This window comes from Lepisma saccharinum, chromosome 20, assembly GCF_977018435.1.
Source record: "Lepisma saccharinum chromosome 20, izLepSacc3.1, whole genome shotgun sequence".
In the NCBI taxonomy this organism is placed as follows: Eukaryota; Metazoa; Arthropoda; class Insecta; order Zygentoma; family Lepismatidae; genus Lepisma; species Lepisma saccharinum.
Window position 1 is genome coordinate 12,473,136 of NC_139248.1, and position 19,559 is coordinate 12,492,694.

Genomic DNA, 19,559 nt, shown 5'->3' on the forward strand with positions numbered 1-19,559 from the left:
TCTTCTGTCCACAACAATTTAAATTTTGAATAATGTTTACTTGATTGAACGGAATGCATAACAGTGTGAAGCAGCATTTGGTACAAATATTACAAATTTAATTATACTAAAAATGTAGGCCAATTTTAATTTTGATTCAAATTCAACTTCACACCTATGCAAAGTAATGTAATATCAATGGATACACACAAAAAATATATGCACCGTAAGTTTCCACCAAAAGTGGAGGCAACAAGACGCTGTTTGGCACCATCTTGGGTGTTGTTTCACACCATTTGCTGTCAGAACGCACCAAGTATGGAGGCTTTTAACATTCGATTAGGTGTTCTGTTACACCAGATAGGGTGTTACAGCACTTTTAATGGCAACTCAGTTGAATATCATTTCGAGTGTAGAAAAGCAGCCGTGTGAACAAATATTACTAACTTTAGAAAATGTAACCTTTCTTGAATTCACATCACCTGAAATTATACTGCAATGTTATTGAATGGTATTTATTTGTAACATCAGTTCTTGCATCTACACTGAATTAGCCTATATTACAATTAATGATGTGTTCCACAACATCATGAGCTTTAAGAAGCACTCTTGGTAACTTTTACCACCTTATTGGCTGCTTTTACTGGTTGTTATTTACACACACTGACGCGCACACATAAACACACTCTCTCTTTCATGCACTCACTCTATATCATACGGATAATGGTATGGGCGAAATCAGCTTTTGAAACATTCACAAATGCCTTTCATTCTGTCTTTGCTGAATTTTACAAAGCACATTACATCTTCTTAGAAAATGTTCGCAGGATCAGACCTTGGATCGAATGCTACATCCAATAGCATTTTGAATGTTGTAATTATTTTTGGACTTCATAATGGCACTTATTGATTATAGGTTTCTCATTGGCAGTTTTTGTGTTATTTCCAGAAGTAATGACAAGAATCGTAAAACATCTTGAACAGGATATATGGCAATCCGAAGAAAATGGGACCTAGAAAAAAAGAACAATTATTATTGATATTTATAGGCTTGTAACTTTAAATCTACCGAGTGTATATTAACACAAAGATACAAAATTAATTAGTTATTAGCACGTGATTAACACAAGAGGTACAGTTACGAACAATTTTGGGTTGTAAAAAAATTAGGGCTGAGCCGATGCCGATGTATGGGTATCGGTTGGAATTCATCTGATACCAGCCGATATTTTTCCGGCATATTGGTTTTCCACGGGGTCCGCAAAATGCAGCGCGACAATTTGGCGGAGTGTAATTATATTGATAATCATGCAAAATTCGAACTTTCTTTTAATTTTGCACAAATTATGAAAGAAAAACTGTATTTTCTTAAATTGCATATCGTCTATTTTTAATATTTTGATGTAATTCTTGAATATTCTAAAGCAAATTTCTTTAAATTCATGCATATAATTTGGAGAGGATTATTTATTTACACACCATTACTGATCAATATTTTGAACATATTTTAAATATTACAATTTGCAAGTATCGGTATCGGCTCAAAGTGATATCGACTCAGTCCTAAAAAAAAATCAATGAGATGGTTACAACCCAGAAGTGTCCGTAACTGTACAAGAGGGTGACGTAAATTAACCAAAATAGAAATAAAGAATTAGCATATTGAAAACGGAGCAGGACAAATGTAAGATGCAAATGTACGATTTCAGAAGTTATTGTAAAATTTACAAAATTCTACCGTTAAAATTTATCATACTGTTAATTTACCAAAAAAAAAGGGTAGAGCACGCAGACATTTTTTATTCGAATTTTAAAATATTTTACCTAGAATAATGATATATTATGATTACACAGTTGTGTGCATCATAAATTTATTTTTTAATTGAATTATTAACTGATTATTAGATCAATCATGGTAACTACGTAATACTTTTTTTTAAAAAATGGCCATTGTAATTTTTACGGTATAGTTGGGTGGCAGTGAAAATTGTAGCGTCTCATACTGTATTTTCCCTGTCAACTCTTTGAGTAAATAAAGTAAGCGGATAGGAAGAAAGAGTGTGTTAAACATGAGGAAGAAGGATACATGGTGAAAAAGTTTAGATGAAAAGAAGAGGAATAACCTAAGGAATAAAATGTAAAGAAAAGAACATTATACAATAGAAATATTCAGATATAGGAAAAAGTCAGGATAGTGCAAATTTAAATTGGGGGGGGTTATGATTATTGACTGAAAAATGTAATACAACTGTAGATAGTATATACAAAGACGAAAATGAAGAGTTTGAGTTTGTGTTTTAAGTCCACTTTATGCACAAAAAGGCTAATTGGGACCGGACCTACAGTTTAAAGTGAGATCCGAACCACTATCGGCCTCCAGCAGGTATCGAACCCGGGACCCCTTGATTACAAGGCGACGACGCTACCACTGTGCCATGGGGGAGGTCCACTAAAATGGGGAGAAGCGGGGAATAGGAGAGGAAAAAAACAGAAATAACCTTTGAAAGGAAATTAAAATGAAGATTTAAAAATGACAGCCAGTGACGCTGTAGTCGAATTGTCAACCGTAAGCGATTGGGGGAGAGTGGGCGATGCAATCAGCTGCTTGCATTGTTTCTATGTTGCCAAATTGTATGGCACTGTCAAAGGTACGATTGAAGGGGAAGCGAGACAAATGAATGCGCACTTTAGTTTGCCGGGGCCATTGTTGGTTAAGCTGTAAGGCATCCTGAGAAGCGGGCAAAAGGAAAGAGGTAAAAAAATATATACAACAGAAAAGATAGTAGAAATGATGACAATAATAATTATTTTAATAAAATGATAACTATTATAAACTATAACAATTTAATTCCGATTACTATTATTCGGGAGGATCCACCATGTGACTGCACCCAGCAAAACAGGTTTTAATTATATTTTTACATTTCATAACATTAATGTACTAACATGACTATTTACTACTTTGTTATTGACTTTTACACACCTTGTTCAAGGAAAAAGCTCTAAAAGTTTGGGGAAATTTCCAGTCACAAAGTTTCCTCTCTACTATTTCTGACCAAAAAAATCTCATTTTTGACACCAGTGGAATTATAGTATTTATTCCTTGGATTAAATGGAAGAATATGAAGAAAAAAATAGTTCCTGCACTTAATACTATTTTTTTTCGATCTAACACTTATTATTATTATTATTATTATTCTGTTTGAATACTAACTCGTCGTCATTCTGTTAACTATAAAAGTAACACACTTACTACTCTCTTGTAAGTTCAAATGAAGGATGCCAATTTCCAGGCGCGGAGAGAGGGTATATTTGTACAAAAGGACCTCCCTGATGAAATAGCGGTATCGTCGTTGCTTTGTAATCAAGGGCTGTTAAGTACGATACCCGGTGAAGGCACATTGTACTCCAGATCCCACTTTAAACTGTAAGTCCTTTCCCGATTAGCCTTTCTGTGCAGAAATTGGACTTGTAAAGACGAACTCAGTATTTATAAAAAAATAACTTCCTGTGAGTTAAAGAACAGAGAGATCTTCATTATTCAATCAGTGAATTTCCAAAATTATTAAATACTTAAATACGTTCATATCTTGTATGTCAATCGTAAATGTGAATTACATTTACAAAGTGTCAGAGTTAAGGTATGTCAATAACCTGACAGAAATGGCCAATTGGCGCGAAAATTACCTAGGCATGACATTCTTAATTTTTAGGATTCGGGATTTTTCGTATAACGTAGGTTCGAGGCTCTCACAGATTTGCACGAAATAACAATTATAAAGTTGTTTCTTTTCATTGATGTTTTAGAAGGATTAATTAACGTACGTTTATGCAAGTTTCCTATTAGTCCCGGGTTTGAATTTCGGCATGTGCACGTGTGTTCTTTGTTAGTCTCTCTTCATCAATTTCATGACATCATCATTCAAACTCATCTTCGCGATTAGCCAAAAGAGGCAGAAAAGCGAAGTGAAATAAACCAAATCAATAAATCAAAATTAGTATTCATGTGTGGGACACATCGCGAATTCACAGGAAAAGCAACTTCAACTACAGTGGAGTCACCATACTAATCGGTGTGCAATAACAGGACACAACGGTTTTTCTGACAAAATTCCCTACTGGCTGCTTCGTGGAGGGGAAATTTTAGCGTTCGTGGGCCTAATTGGCTGTTTGACAGCGAGTTCCTTCGCAGGTAGACGCGGCAACACAGGGCCACTACCATAAAGGCAGTCTCTGCGCCGGTTCCCTACCCGGCAGAACTGTAGTTTTGAAACATCAATGTACAGTAGAGCGTCGATTATCCGAACGTCGGTCAACCGAACGACCGCTTAACCGAACTGTGTACTCGCTCACTTTCAGATATCTGTAATGAAAAAAGTACGTGACTTAGCTGCTCGTAAGCGTGTAGGCTTGCTTAGACAGACCAAAATAAAGGATTTTTTTAAACGTTAATTTTGTGTACTGTGTGTATTGTTCATGCAAAATGCGTATGTAATATGTACATATTTTTGTTTAATAAACTGTACCACATACTATATATTCCTACTAAAGTTGCCTTTGTACGTTACTTTGTAATACATACTTAAAGAGATGCCTGTTTTTATGAATAAATTTACTGTACAGTACTTCTTTTTGGCAAATAAACATGTACAGTTCGATTATCCGAACAAACCAGTTTTCCGAACACCCATGTCCCCCAATTACTTCGGATAATCGACGCTCTACTGTATTTTGAACAAAAAGTTTCTCATCATAACCAAAGTACGATATTTGTCCTTGAAAATTAACGCCAAGATACAACTCAAGCTGCATCAACTGTTAGGTTACTATAATAAAAATAAATACTACCTTCAGTGCAACTACAAAAACCAACAAATGCGTGCTTCACCAGGTCTCATTGCCCCCAGCAAGTCAGTTCGCGTTACATTTTAATTCCCAAGCCTAATCGCCAAACAATTACTATTTAACAAGAGTGGAAACTCGACGTGCATACTTGCTCTGCTCGCAGCGCCGCCGCGGGTGGTTATCGTAAACATGTGAGCTCCAAAATGGTTCCACAAGAGTGACCACGTTCTCGTAGCTCCCACGGTGAGCATGCATCCGTGTAATTGTTATGCTTAAGTGTCTTGACAGGTGTTTTTTGTTCCATGTTCACCCCGCGGAAAAGTTCCGTGTTTAACAAATTACAAATCAACACCCTTTAACCCCTTCTTCCCTGCCTTCTTTTTTATTATCTATTTATAAATAGAGCACGTTTCGCGGTTATTTCGTTCTACATGTTACAATTTGTATGGGGTTCAATGTCCGTTATATTTAAATTTGATCCTTGAGGCCAGTTTTGTGGGTTAATAGCGTTTCCCGCCAATAGTGGCGCTGCTATAGTCACCTGCTATGTAACATCTGATATGGCATAGAGAATCTGAAATTATTTATCTTTGCATTCATGAATAAACAATCTCTTGTCGAGTGCTGTTGCTGACTGGTGGATAATTTGCATTATTTACGCATACTTCACTCCTGTCTCGCTATTAATTTCTGTTCTTGTAGCTGCATTAGTTGCCTATTCTTATACAAATTTGTACCCAAAGATGAGGAGCAACGTAACGTTGTAACGCAAGTTAACAGCTAACTATTCGGTTAGTTTGCTTTAGTAGCGCGTTATTACAATTGCAAGTGTCTAACGGTATTCTGTTGCATGAGCAGTAAAGAAAAGAAAATATCATCGTTCCAGTTGCAAACAAGCTGAAAGCTTATTTATGTTGTTAATTTAAAAAATGAAGTTCAGTTAGCCTACTACACGAACAGAACAATAAAAGTAAAAAGCTGAGTTAGATTGAAAAAAAAAATAACTGCAAAAAAACAGAAACCAGGCTATGTTTTCATATTAACATTTATCAAACCAGGGACCTCCTGACTACAAGGCGAATACTTTACTGTACTATGCCAACGTGTGGCCCAGTCCCAAAGATGAGGATGAGTGATGAAATAGCTGGTGGTACAGACACGATGGCACCGTACGTGATTTGGAAGGGATTCGAATTCGAGCCGAGATCACATGCCTTCACAGTACGTTATGCTAACCGCTCTGACACAGTGTGTGGCAAAGGTGTGAGTGTAACAACATGACCAAAGGGTAGTAAGCTCAATTTATTTATCAACCCATTTGAGATTCGTATGATTTTGCCCGACGCAGTCCTAGGTTGCAACATACTCAGGTTAGTAGTGTTGCCCACGGGACGAGACGGGACAGGCTTTTAAAAATTCGAGACGAGACGAGATTGATCATGTGTCCCGAGACAAACGAATATTTTCGAGACGAGACAGCATTTCACAGCATTTCCACGAGACGAGACAGGCCAAACTCTCGTCTCGTGGGCAACACTACAGGTTAGTGATTAATAAGGAACTGCTATTTGTGTATTTCTGCTTATGCCCGTCTTTAATTAACATTTTACAAGCCTGTAGCTTGAAATAACCCCGAGAGGCTACTTTTCAGAAATTTTAGTGTATGAAGTAAATATGATTGTGTTTCTGTATGTAAACGCGTACCAACCTACAGGAGTAGTAATTTTCACTATATTATTATTCTTTTCCAATTTGATCCCTCTACCCATAGGCCGTAACTCGTCAACACTCATTTCAATAAACAATTAATTAGCAAAATAATTATGAATAAAATTCTATGCTTTTGTAAAATATAAATCTACTTATATTAACTTTACATGTGAAAAATATTATTTTTTTAGAGAGAGAGAGAGTCCTTATGAATCCTTGATTGAAAAACCAATTATGATTATATAAATCCCAGTATTTATGTTTTTCCTGTGTCATAGGATAAAGAATTTTACACTTCTTCACATCTGACTATACAATGAAAGAATGTTGTAGAAGGAAATTTGTGTAAACAAACAATTCCCAGTGAAGGAAAAATTGTGGTGGTTATAAGGCATTGGAAATTAAACGTGATGCAAAATTTGTTTTGGGAAAATATCCAACCACTACTAAACTAATGAAAATATAGAAAATAACATACCTGCTGTGTAAAAATCCTTTACTGGAGCAGCTCCCAGAGTGCGTTGATATAACTCTGCGCCATTTGTAGTGTTTCGTACTTGGAGAGTTGACGATCGTTTCCTAAAGTCGGCAACACTGTCCTCAGTCTATCGAAGGCCTGGTTCAGGTTTTGCATTCGACGTCTTTCGCGCGCATTCGCAGCCAATCTTCGCTTTTTGGCCACGACCGGGTTCAATTGTCTATGCGAACGTCTTCTCGGCGCGGAGGCACGTTGGTTGGATTTCTGATCCTGCGAGTTTCCATGACGCAGAGAACCGGACGACGACGTCGACGTGACGTCACAAACGTCGTTCGATTTCTGATCGTCGGTATTCAAAATGTCCACGATGCTATCTTCGTCCGAGTCGATCAGGTCCTTGTCCGTCGACTCCTGACTGTAATTTAAGGGGGCGTCGTCCCCTTGCACCCTTCTCAGAAGGAGAAATTTCTTTTCACTTTCACTACTTTCTCTCTCGTCCAGGTACCTACTGTCATCGAATAGAACAGTCTTAGGCATCTGCATGAACTTTACCACCTCCCCGATATGGCAGTATCCAGGATCGAACCTGGGACCCCTTCTCGAGTCTTCCTCACTCTGCCTAATGTACTGTTTATGGTCATCAAAGCTGGCAACATCGGACTGCTGCAACTTCGAGGTACCCTTGAAAAAGATCATCTCCGTGCCGCTTCACTAAGCTTTCACTTAAACTGGTCTTTTCGACGCACTACAATGCTAGTCTAACCTAACATTGTACAAGTTTACACTACAAACGCGTTTAATTGCTGTATTGTACACTGAACTGATTGTCGAACGATGTTCTACAAGGTTTATACAACGAATTATCACGATTAGGTTATCAATTCGCAGTTCGTCAAGAAATTTCCAAGTTATCAGAGCCGTTGCACGTATTTCTATCAGCCAGCTTAACAAACACTGATATTCTGATGGTGTTGTAGGATTTACAAGTGTTCACGAGCGTTGGCACAGCACTATCCTCACACGAACCTTACCAGTTCACACTGGTACTAGCTACACCTTGGTCAGCCCTTGCACACAAGGATTATACAACATTAACGTTGTAAAAGTTAAGCAGTGGTGTCACGAAGCTGTTATCTACAAGATAACATCACAGACTAACAACACAAGGTTCGGTATCAAAACAGCAGAAGAAGCTCGCAGGTTAGACCACGTGCAGTGTTGGTTTGAATGCACTGCTAAAAAAATCTGCACGACCTATTCCGAGGTTGATGAGGAACTAACTGACCCGGTGTCTCAAAGTTCACTGGAGCGACGGGGATTATGGGAAGGGGGGACAGAATTCCCGCCAAATCCACCTACCACAAGCGTCGCGTTTTCTTTTTACGTACACCTTTTCTTGCTTCCTTTTTTTTTTCGTATTCTTTCGCCACCTCACGCCATAGGACGCTACCGAAGTCTCGTATACCAACTGTTTCCCAACGCCAGACGGTACACTTGTAGCTCTGCGCGCCCCCTTTTCCGTTCTTCCGCTCCCCTTAAACCCCACGGAAGTGCCCCCTTAATCGGAAATAATCCCCTGTTCGCCCTTCGGTACTTGACCAATCGAACCCCACGTCAAAAACTCTGCATTATGTACATATATCCGTGACGTCACGGCCGTTCTTGCCTCTGATTTGTTCCCGGCACGTGCCGGTACTGAGGCTACCCTAGCTGTAATAGACCCTGGTGCGGTGAATATATTAGGACAGGTCTCACCCATTAGCGAAAGGAGGCTTATATAAATTGCAGATGAGGAGATAAAGTCTTTCCGTTGTAATTATAACAATACGTCGCGTGGTTGGGATATTTTTTTCATATTGTTGAAACTTCCAGCTTGAGTGTACACAACTACACGCACCCGCTACGCGCTATGCATTTAAATATTTGTATAAAATGCCAGTCAAGCAATTTAAATACATTAACATGGGCATTTCTTGCGCAGGTCTGAAATTCGCGCTTGCTTCTTTGGAAACTCGATAACCAATAAGCAATTTCAAATGAGAAACGATCCAAGATAAAATAAAGCTGTGAAAGTATAGTCCCATATGATCAGCACCACACTCCGGTCGCATTTCCTCCCCCCCCCCCCCAAGGGAGCCATTTATTAGTAATCAAACCCAGGTCACGCGTACGGCAGTCAGACGGTACACAAACCAGAATGAGACTATGTTGATTGGGTTAAACATTGTCTTTTAGAATGCTATTTTCTTACAACAAAAATAAACTTAGAGTCATGTTTACGATACATTATGCATGGACATAGTTTATTTTTAGTATTTGTACTTTTGGTTATTTTGCGTCACTTTTCTATCACTTTTGGCCATTAGGATAATGAGATGAAATAATGAAAAAGTAGCAAATACAATGAAATGTCTTTCTACCTAGTTCCTAATTTAGTTTTCCAAGACAGACACTGCTCCTGCTTCTTTCAAGAAGCTCAAGTATTCTCACGATGCTGAGCCATTACCGAATGCTCTCAGTGCGCTTCCAACTGGGGCCAGCTCGAGTGATAATTCAGTTATTAGGGAGTCTAAACTTACCTCGGCAAGCCTCTCTCTATCTCATAATTCTTGAAAGGGAAAAGTTAGTTCCTTCCCTAATTTCTCTATTTCTTCTACTTTCTCTTCTTATTTAAAGAAAAAGAGAAAGAGAGTGAAAAGAGAATCAGAGAACGAGAAAATGACAGTGGAGAGAGAAAAAGAGATGAAATAGGAAAAGAGAGAGAGAGGGGGGGAAAGAGGAAGGGTGAGAAATCAAACAGCTAGGCTTAATAAATACATAAAAAGAAACATGATGCCTGTGAACGTCATCAACCTCTACTCAAGCACAAGGTACAAATTCTCCTCAACACGGCTGACCCAAACTAGTTTTTTTGCATTTGACGGCGTTGCTATTTTGTCAATATGCAATGCATTCATATGGACTCGCAGCCATTGTAACTCACATGTCTTGGAAGAAGAGTCTTCGAGCGACATCTGTTGTCCGCTCGTTCGTTACTCTTTGGAAGCAACAGAAGTGCAGACACCTGCCTTGGAGAAACAAAGGCAATTATACACAGAGGAGGATAAAATAGCATAAGGCGTTCACTGGGGGGAAACATATGTTTCCCGCTTCAAACTCAGAAGCAAATTGTAAAAGGAAAGAGCAATAATATTATACTATGGACATGGGATATAACTGGGTCATGCAATTATAAAATTTATTCAACTGTTGTAAATCCGTTTGGTTGGGAACCGAGATATTAAGGTGTTTTTAGAGAATTGAGGCTAAATAATACATAATAGCCTTAGAAAATTAGAAGAGAGGAACGTTGCTATATGAATGAGACTAAACGTGAAGAAAACATGAGAGTAGATATCGCAGAAATAGTGAGATTTGAGGTTTATATGACACTTGATTGAAACAGTGAAGACCAAACAATTGTTTTAAAGAAAATATGAGAGTATGATTGGTTTAGATTAGTGGTTCTCAACCTTCGTGAGACCGCGGTCCGGTAAATTATTTTTTTCAAAAGTCCATGCCCTGATCCCAACTCATACATTTTTTCACTTTATGTATTAATTAATATGTAACCTTGAAATTAAATATTAATAAATAAGTTATGGCATAATTATTTGATGTGCAGAATGTACCGTAGTGGCCGACGAAATGTTAATTTTCGAGAACCTTTTATTGAAAATATGGAGGCGGTGAACGGAGTGAGTTAATGGGAAATACGAGGGAGAGTCAAATCCAAACCTTCATTTGTTCTTATTTTTTTGTTTTTTATCTAGTAGATTTCTGCATTAAAGTTGCACGACTTTGCTGTATTTTAGGATAGACCTATATGCAGATCCACATATATTTTCAAGTCTGAGTTACAGCCGGAACGGCATAGGATCCGGCGCGGAGACTTTTATGGCAGTGACCCTCTGTTGCCGCGTTTACCTACGAAGGAACTACCAATTAGGCCTACTGCTTGCGCAAGAAGCGGCAACATTAAAATCCCTCCTCCCCGAAGCAGCCAGAAGGAAAACAGGATATTGCCAAAATAACCGTTCTGCGCTGTGAATGGACACCGGTGGGTACGACGGCCGGAGAGTAGTGCCTGTATAGGGGCTATCCGCCGGAAGGAAGTGCCATCGCGCGGACGCCATACTTGTAGCACAACAACTTCCGGTTCGTAGGCTCACAACATGCCGCTAAAGGGAGCTGAGATTGTGTCATGTATGAAAGGAACGAATGGGTGTGTACAAGGAGGATGTAAACTACGATCAGGGCTAAATAATCTTTCACGGACCTCTCTCTTCATCCATTTCCTCGAGATCTAGGCCCCAAAATTATTGCATTCAAGCTGTCAGGCGTGAAAATTGGGAGCCCCGCAGTAATGACAACGGATGTGCAGGAACCCAAAAAGTCGGGACCTAAAAAAAATCCCGTTCCGATCCAGACTTCTGAAAAAATGGTAGAGTTTATAAGTAGTTTATTCCCTACATATTTTTTTGTACTAAATGTCCGAAATTTATTAAAAAATTAGCAGTTTTTATTCCAGAAGTGCAAAATAAATCATCACCCGAGGGTGAAATTGTGTGTATAATTATTCTATGGTATAATTAACATTTTTTTTAGTATCGGGTAATGTTGAATATTTTCCGCTCCTATATAATCTCCTAATTTAGTCGGGAAATAACATTATTTTTCCCGTTTTGAACGTCAGGACTTTAAAAATACCCCGTCCTGTTTCCTTCCCAACCAAAAATTTTGCGTCCCGCACCCCTTGCACTTCATTAAAGGTAGAAGAGAAATCATTCAAATCTCGATTTTCTCTCTGTTTTGGTCATATGAGCAAAAATATTACTTTTCCTTTCAAAAGATGCTCGGTCATAGTCAGATAGGTTACACGTTACGTTCTTGAACTACACACGAACTGTATTAAATTTTTGTGTAACCAGATTTTGTGTGTGTGTGTGTAACCAGAGGAAATAAATTTTTGTGCAACCAGAGGAAATATTTTTTTGTGTAGCCAGAAAATTAAGTGCGGGTACTATTATTAATTTTCGTCTTTTGCAATGGAAATCTTTTCAACATTGATACATAGGGTGCCTCCCTGATGGAGCAGTGGTAGCGTCGTCGCCTTGTAATCAAGGGGTCCCGGGTTCGGTTCCCGGTGGAAGCATATAGTGGTTCGGATCCCACTTTAAACTGTAGGTCCAGTCCTGATTAGCCTTACTGTGCACAAAGTGCACAACACCAACTCAATCAATCAAATGAACATTGATAGAGAAGAGGTCCTAGGTTTGAACACCATGGTGAGGCAATGGTGTGTCATTGTGTTTGTCCCATCATTAATTTTTCCAGTTTATTATTCATCTTCATCGTCATGTTTAACACAAACGGCAGAAAATTTACTTGAAATAACAATGAGCGTTTTGTATTTCGGCGTTCAAACGGGAACGAAACCAGCAAGTGTGCATTATCGCATCCCTCTGAATCGCCCTGACTGAAGAAAGAAGAAAAGATGCTCCTTTTTCCGTTTTTTATATGTTGGTACATCTCGCACTTTTTCACTTAAAACATAAATGTATGCATTTAAGCGCTCTCGCTCTGTAGGAAAAAAATACTTTCTATTAAATACAAGTATGTAGGCTACACGCCAATGAAACGACGATCAGCAAATGGATCTCATCCTGGAATAATGCCGTATTACTTCCTAGTTGCTCATCCAATTGATATGCAAAGGCCTCTACTTTGCCCTGATATCTCTTATTCTCCTCGTCGTCAAGTGCTTTTATATGATACATTTCATACGACATAGAAAACGAGAAGAAAGGCCGCAAGTACGCGCTTGAATTACCCGGCCGCCGTGAACCGGAAGTTGTTGTGCTACAGTTCAACAATCGATTGTGCCGTTCGATATGTTTTTGTTTACTCGTGAATAGCCTCTATAACTTAAGAAGAAGAATATTTGGAATCTACGTACAGTCACTTATGAGCCACCGCGATGGTCTTTCCACACATCTGCGTGTCGAACTTCCTCCTCTATTTGTAAACTTGCAGGCGTCGGAAGCATGAATGTCTGTAAGTTTTAGGCTTTCATAATGCGTGGATCCTTGCCCTAGGCGGTTCCATGAAAACCCTTTCACCTTTGCATCCAGAGAAGACACATAGTTGGAAATAGAATTGCCAAATTAGGCTCATTCCCAAGTTACTAATTTTCAAGTTAAAATGTAATTGTCGTAATGTAACAGTAAAAGTAACGTTACTTCAAGTGCAAAAAGTAACTCTGTTACAGCTACAGGTACTTTAGAAAGTAGCTAGTTACAGTTAGAATTCATAAAAAAGAGTTAACTAGTTACTTTCAAACACTGGACCAATGCGTCACAAAGGACTTCCATGTCCACACTCAGAGAACTAAATGCATCATATCGATTGATGCACTAAAGTGTGTTTTATGGCTTCTTCAAAGAATCACATTCACATTTGATGTATTTGGGTGCATTTTTGTATGTTGTGAAAGAAACACCAGAGTGCATAATTTGATTCAAGTGAGGATTGCTTTCAGTTGAGATGCACTTCAATGCATCACTTGATGCGTTTTAATGCACCTTGGTGCGTTTTGATGCATTGAAGTGGTGCATATCGACTGAAAGAAATCCTCACTTGAATCAAATGATGCAGTTTGGTGTTTCTTTCACAACATACAAAACTGTACCCAAATGCATCAAATGTGAATGTGATTCTTTGAAGAAGCCATAAAACACACTTTAGTGCATCAATCGATGCATTCTGGTGTATCAATCGATATGATGCTTTTAGTTTTCTGTGTGCACCCTCACTCTCACGAGCCTTCGAAGGGTGATGTCAGCCCTTATGAGGGTCGCCCTCCGCCCAGGACACGACTCGAACTTGGAACCTTAGTCGGAGAACGCGTTCGACCACCGCGGTGGTTCCCACTGTTGAGAATTGAAGCGTCCTCCAACCAAGCACGTGCCACAAGATTACAATATCGTCCATTCATTGAGCGAACTGGAGTCTGGCTAAAGAAAAACCCAATCCCGTTACAATTAAGAATGCCTAGTAATTCCTGTGTAATTTACTCAATCAAGAGAAGTCAGTCGGAGAAACGTCTGTCATGGGGAAAGTTCCCTTTGACTTCGGGAGGGAAAACATCGAAAGGTCGTGGAAATTAGGGCGATTGCGTCTTTGTTGACTATAATTCTGTTTCGTTGTTGTTGTTGAATTTGGGGAACCGACCAGGTGTCTTAATTTACTTCAAATGCCGGGGGATAAATGAGATTCGATTCCACATCCCTACTGGGAGGCCAGGGGCGTCACGAACCACGATATTTTCAGGTGTAATGAAACTAGTGTGTTGGAAAACTGATGAGCAGGGAACGGATTTTAATGTGCAGCTCCTTTCTAAAAATATAGCTGTTTGCACACCGATCGTTGGAGATATGTATTTTAGGACATGAAATCAAGTAAATTGAACACACTTTGTTGCACGTTTTCGTGAGATTAGCACATTCATCTCCTACTTACCCCCTTTGATAATTCAGTACCTTGTTACGTTCCCGGTTTATTCTCAATGGATCTACTTACTTTTATTCCTAGACGGCGAGCATGAGACTTAGCCTACTATGAAGCCCTCAGGTTGTGGGAAATCAGATAAGGACATGTTTACGTAAACCTTACTAACTCTCGCACACCAAAAATATATTTAGATGTCAGTTAATGTTAATATATTACACTTGCACTCGCAATTAAACTCCTTATTACAAACAAAATTGTATTAAGATCATATTCTTGACTACACAAATTAACACATTCACATTTCCAAAATCACTTCCATCATCCAGCAACATTCATAATATCTCTCTCCTAACAACCCACAATCAAATGTTTTAAGGTTAGTCCATAACCATAACAGACTACCCAATTGAACAAAACAAATTACGGCATCATAGACACATAACATATTAAACACTTAAAATGATACAATAAGTGGGTGCGTATCAACCTTTTTTCTTCCTTTTCTTTATTGTTTTGTTAAAAAAAATTGGATAGAAATATAATGATTTTCACTCTTCTTGAGCAGCCACATAAAATCCTACGGTCTCATTCTGTCGAGCCGGCCCCCGTGGTGGAGTGGTTAGCACATCGCGCTACGACGCCAGGGGTCCCGGGTTAGAATCCTGGCCTGAGCATGGATGTTTGTGAGTGTCCATTCATGAATTTAATCATATCATCACTCATCCCCATCTTCGCAAATTAGCCAAAAGTGGCACAAAAGGCGAAGTAAAATAAATAAATCAAATCATTTTGTCGAGCAGAACGAGAGCTATAAAATGGTATAATATAATCATTGCAGCCCGAATAGTTCTCAAGATAATGTAGCAAAACCCGCGAGAGAGAACACAGAATTCAACAAAACCTGTTCGTCAGATCCACCGTTCTCTCTGCGGTCCGCGCGCATTATATACAGAAGGCACAAGAAAAGAGAGCATTGAATATAGGCATTTTATCAGCACCTTTTTTTGCACCTTTTTGAAAACATTATCAGAACCTTTTCGCTCTTTCCCGACCATAATTTTGCACCTTAAAATACTTTCCCTACTGGTGAGATTAAGTCCACTTGATGAACTGATAGGTTGATCAGGATTGGACCTGCAGTTCACCCAAATTAAAACTGGTTCATATTTGCATATATTATTTCAAGACTTGAAACGAGCTGGACATTCCCCCTTCTAGATTGAACTTTAGATTAGATTAGATTTATTTTCTTTTTGGGCGAGCCATAGGCTGTACGCACTACATATTTATTTTGTTACATATAGTTTTCTTTTAAGCTGTCTCTTATTTTGTCCCCTATATAGGGTAAAGACCCCGAATATGAGACCCTTTTGGTAGAATTCGATTTACTTGTTAATTAAAGCATAAACGATTGATGTTTTTTTTAAAAATATATTTTGTAGGGAGTCTATTTCATGATACAAGGTATTGGAATATAAAAATATAACAAGTGCTACTGAACTATTTTTATAGGGGGTACCGAATAAGAGACCCCGACCTTGTTTGGGTTATATAAATCATTTGAATCTTTGAACTAAATTATTTTTGAACTAAATAAACTAAATTATTTTCTTACCCAACTATAATTGAAACAAAATTATTTTTACGCCATGTTTAAAAAGATTAGGCTATTCTAAAGAAGAAACTGACTATTTTTACCATGCTAAAAATACAAAACAAAATGTTCCTTCTATGCTATCCTAGTAGCTGTCCTGTTGTTACCAAAATTCACTTCAAATGAAACTGTGAAAAGACCTACATTGTGTTACACATGAGTAACTACCTGGTAGAAACTAAGTTCATAATGCGTTTACTTTTGATTTTTGCACATCGGACACACAAATGTGTCATCTGCACCACAATGAGCATGAGCCCACTTGTAACAACGTGTGCACTTTACCCACTCTTCACCGCCTTGATCTTTGGAATACGATGAACCACAAAATACACATTCTGTATCATATTCATCTTCATATAATTCTAAACTGTCAGACGATTCTGCTAATGAGGAAGATTCTTCCGACTCATCTGTGGATTCTTCATATTTCTATGATACAACCTTCCTCTTCTTACGTGAATAGAACGCGAGGAATCTGATTGCTGCTTTTTGTTTACCTCAGTAGGCTTCCTACTGTGAGTGCCTGTAACACCCCTACAAAACAGGTTCTTCTTCACTTCCTTCTTACATTTCTTCGAATTATCTTGAAGTCTTTTTTTGTATGGTGTTGTTGTTATAACTACTGGTTGATACACTACACGAGATTTCCCGGAGTTGGTAAGAGATGGGCTGTCTAGTGTGGGCAGTGGCTCAATGTCTTCTGGCATTACAATGGCATCGTCATCAGGGGGTGGTACTGTTGAAGACTGCGTAGCCTGAATAGGACTGCTTTCAGGCTCCTGTTCCTGTTCAAGTTGGCCTAACCTGCTGCAGCTTGGTTGGAGATCCACGTCACTTTTGGGTAGTTCAACTGATTGACCTGTTACATTCCTATTTTCTTTTTAGAGATGACAGAGTGTATTGCAAAATCTTCATCACGAAAAATGTATCTATTACAAGGGAATAAACCAGTCTTTCGAAATGCATTAACGGATGTTTCCATAGTAGCAGCTCTGTTGTATGCACCTGACAATATTCTGGCAATTTTAGTTATTTTTAGTGGATTTCCTGGATTCTGATGCAACCATGTTTCAACTACTTGCGCGAAAAAAATGTTTTCAAGGGAAACATGAAACCTACGTCTAGAGGCTGCATTTTATGCGTCGAGTGTGGCGGTAAACAGATAATAGAAACATTGTGTTCTTTCGCTTATTCAATCACTACTATATTTCTTACGTGGGCTTAGTGACTGTCTATAACCAGAAGCACAGGTTCTTGGTAACATAATTGCAACGTAACTTCCAAATTAGGGAAAGCAATGATGAAAATCAACGTAAAATATTAGATATATTTTGTGACTCCTAATATGAGACCCTTCATTATTATGGTAGTCCTATTATGACACCGGTCTCATATATTGAACCTCTTCCAGGTCTCATAATAGGACCTTCGCAGGGTAAACAAATGAACAACGCTATATCTCTTACAAGTGGACGAAAACTAGCAACTAATTACACACACACTCACCACTACGAAACACAGTAAAAAGGGGATCAGTAAGAAATTACCTTATCCATTTTCAGCCGCTCCCAGGGCGAGCCTCAGCTACTGGGCGGGTCCGCAGGGTGGTGCATAGCGGAACGGTCTGCAGATATGCAGATTAGGGACCATGACGGTTAGACCGGAGTCCCCCCGAACCGAGGCGACCAGGTTATCAGAGTGTGGGAGTGTAGTTCTTGGCAAGACTACACTCATTAAATACCACAATGCTTGATAACGGCCTGGTGACATGGCGAGTAAGCACCGCCATTAAATAGGTGCTGCCCCCGCTGCCTTGCGGGTAGGGATTAACTCAAAGGCTAAGGGAAGGAAAACCCTGAAAGAAAACCATGGGTAGAGAGAGCTCTGTAAGGCGTGGTGAAGCCAATCTCTCTAAGGGAGTAAACCCAATACAAATCCTGGTCCTCCAGGCTGGGGGTTGAGGCATTGGGCTGACGACCCAACCCTCGGAAAATATCCGCTGTTCAGAGACCCAACAATGAGCCTCGGATATGGAAGGAAACCAGAAGACGAACACGGCTACGAGTTAAGGTAAATGATCTCAGGATGGGGACATGGAATGTGCAAACAATGCTACAAGCTGGTAAGCTGCCAGAAATTGTTGATGAATTTATAAAATATAAGTTGCATGTTCTGGCACTGCAAGAAATAAGATGGCCTGGGAGTGGTCAGATAGACAAGGGAAACTGTACAGTTTTTTGCAGTGGTGCTGAAACCAGAGGACACAGGGGTACAGGCTTTATAATAAGTAGAGAAGCTAGGAAATCACTAACGGAATTTATACCAGTAAATGACAGACTGTGTAAAATTAGACTTAAAGGCAAGTTCTATAACATCTCCATCATCTCTGCTTACGCACCTAACGAGGATGTAGAAGAACTGGACAAGGAAAAATTCTATGACGAGTTGGACTTGTTAAATGAAAGTACAAGTAGACATGATATACTACTTGTCATGGGTGACTTCAATGCAAAAATTGGAAGAGAATCTGAAGTCAAAGAAGTGGCAGGAAAGAATTCTTTACATTCAGTCACCAGTGAGAATGGTTGGAGATTAATACAATACTGTATACAAAATAAAATGCTTGCAAAAAGTACCCAGTTCCCTAGGAAAGATATTCATAAAGGCACCTGGAGAGCTCCCGGCGGAACATACACAAACCAGATAGATCATGTTCTGGTGAACAGCAGATATGCCTCATCTGTTATAGACGTTAAAACACGCAGAGGGGCCAACTGTGACAGTGATCACTTCCTAGTCAAATCTATATTGCGGCAACGATTGTCTAATATAGGCAAAATCAAGGGAAAAGGAGAACTGGTTGGGATATAGAAAAGTTAAAGAAAGACAGCTATAAGAGAGCTTTTCAGGAACAAATACACCAACAATTAAGTGATGAGAATGGAAATAATAGCATTGAGGAAATATGGAATGATATGAAGAAATCTCTGACTGAAACATCAGAAGAGATATTAGGGCAAAGGAAGAGATCTAACAGAAAAGATTGGTATGATGAAGAGTGTAGAGTACTAATAGGGAAGAAAAATGAGTTACGGAAAAAGATGATTCAAAGAGAAACAAGAGCATCGATGAATGCATATAAAGATGCTAGGAAGGAAGCGACTAAAATCTGTAGGAGGAAAAAGACATATTGGATAGAGGAGCGAGTAAGGAAAATAGAGGAACATCAGACAGAGGGTAATACAAGACAAATGTACAAAGCTGTTAGAAATCTTAGTACTGGATATCAACCAAGGTTAAACCTATGTAAAGACAAAAATGGGAAGCTTATTACGGATC

The 19,559-nt window shown here is 38.9% G+C and overlaps 2 protein-coding genes across 2 annotated transcripts; one reads left to right on the plus strand and one right to left on the minus strand.

The window, feature by feature from the left end:
- Positions 1–510: 510 nt before the first annotated feature.
- Positions 511–8,256, minus strand: LOC146003528 (uncharacterized). The gene is made up of 2 exons (XM_083141819.1): positions 7,013–8,256; positions 511–992 (listed from the first exon to the last, which is right to left on the minus strand). Exon 1 carries the CDS (start codon positions 7,706–7,708, stop codon positions 7,031–7,033), a length of 678 nt encoding a protein of 225 aa, XP_082997945.1. The 5' UTR covers positions 7,709–8,256; the 3' UTR covers positions 511–992; positions 7,013–7,030.
- Positions 8,257–18,305: 10,049 nt separating this feature from the next.
- On the plus strand, positions 18,306–19,091 carry LOC146003820 (protein CFDP2-like). Its single transcript, XM_083142242.1, has one exon. It carries the CDS (start codon positions 18,306–18,308, stop codon positions 19,089–19,091), a length of 786 nt encoding a protein of 261 aa, XP_082998368.1.
- The last annotated feature ends 468 nt before the right edge of the window (positions 19,092–19,559 follow it).

Excerpts from the sequence above, each read along its gene's own strand:
- LOC146003820 (XM_083142242.1), top strand. The coding sequence starts at position 18,306 with ATGGGGACATGGAATGTGCAAACAATGCTACAAGCTGGTAAGCTGCCA.
- LOC146003528 (XM_083141819.1), bottom strand. The coding sequence starts at position 7,708 with ATGATCTTTTTCAAGGGTACCTCGAAGTTGCAGCAGTCCGATGTTGCC.